Source organism: Lepidothrix coronata, unplaced genomic scaffold (genome assembly GCF_001604755.1).
Source record: "Lepidothrix coronata isolate B3197 unplaced genomic scaffold, Lepidothrix_coronata-1.0 Scaffold505, whole genome shotgun sequence".
Classification (NCBI taxonomy): Eukaryota; Metazoa; Chordata; class Aves; order Passeriformes; family Pipridae; genus Lepidothrix; species Lepidothrix coronata.
Window position 1 is genome coordinate 27,269 of NW_016690685.1, and position 1,276 is coordinate 28,544.

Consider the following 1,276-nt stretch of genomic DNA (forward strand, 5'->3'; position numbering starts at 1 on the left):
AAACCCTTGGGACACCCAAACCCTTGGGACACCCAAACCCTTGGGACACCCACACCCTTGGGACACGAAAACCCTTGGGACACGAAAACCCTTGGGACACCCACACCCTTGGGACACCCAAACCCTTGGGACACCCAAACCCTTGGGACAACCACACCCTTGGGACACCCCCTTGGGTGCTTCCCACCAGCCACCCACACCCTTGGGACACCCAAACCTTTGGGACACCCCGTGTGGTGCTTCCCATGAGCCACCCAAACCCTTGGGACACCCAAACCCTTGGGACACCCCCCACCCCCCATCCCAGCCCTCCCAAACCCTTGGGTCACCCCCTTTGGTGGTCCCCATGAGCCACCCCCACCCTTGGGTCATCCCCAACCCCATCCCAGCCCTCCCAGATTTTGCAGCTCTCCCCCCTTTTCCCCCCCTTTCCCCGACTGACGCCGGGTTCCCTTCCCAGGTGCGGTTCCTGGAGCAGCAGAACAAGATGCTGGAGACCAAGTGGAGCCTCCTGCAGGACCAGAAAACCACCCGGAGCAACATCGGGCCCATGTTCGAGACCTACATCAGCAACCTGCGGCGGCAGCTGGACGGGCTGCTGGGGGACAAGGGGCGGCTCGAGGGGGAGCTCAAGAACATGCAGGACCTGGTGGAGGACTTCAAGAACAAGTAACGTGTCCACCCCCCCCGGCCCAGCTGCCAGGGAGGGCTTTTCCAGCCGGGAAGGAGGAGTTCAGGGCAGGGAAGCTGCCGGGGGGATCCCGCTCCTTGTTCCCATGTGGGCGAGGGTCTCCAAACTCTTGGCTTCGCTTTGGGGTCTCCTTGGGGTTGGAAGGGGAACTCTGGGGTCTCCTCGGGGCTGGAAGTGGCACTTTGGAGCTGGAGGAGCCCTCCGAGTTCCACAGGTTGGCAGGTGATCCCTGGTTGTTCCATGGGCAGGGAATGGAGCAGGCTGGGAGGTAATTCCCAGGAATGGAGCAGGATGGGAGGTGATCCCAGTTCGTTCCATGGGCAGGGAATGGAGCAGGATGGGAGGTGATTCCCAGTTCATTCCATGGGCAGGGAATGGAGCAGGATGGGAGGTGATTCCCAGTTCATTCCATGGGCAGGGAATGGAGCAGGATGGGAGGTGATTCCAGTTCGTTCCATGGGCAGGGAATGGAGCAGGATGGGAGGGGATTCCCAGTTCATTCCATGGGCAGGGAATGGAGCAGGATGGGAGGGGATTCCCAGTTCATTCCATGGGCAGGGAATGGAGCAGGATGGGAGGGGATTC

At 61.2% G+C, this 1,276-nt stretch overlaps 1 protein-coding gene across 1 annotated transcript in view; it reads left to right on the forward strand.

Annotated features, from left to right (window-relative positions):
* LOC108510145 (keratin, type II cytoskeletal cochleal-like) overlaps positions 1–673 on the forward strand; it is a 4,376-nt gene extending 3,703 nt beyond the window's left edge. The window contains exon 2 of the mRNA XM_017839831.1: positions 461–673. Within this exon, the coding sequence (XP_017695320.1) occupies positions 461–673 (213 nt within the window). The remainder of the gene's footprint in view (positions 1–460) is intronic.
* The last annotated feature ends 603 nt before the right edge of the window (positions 674–1,276 follow it).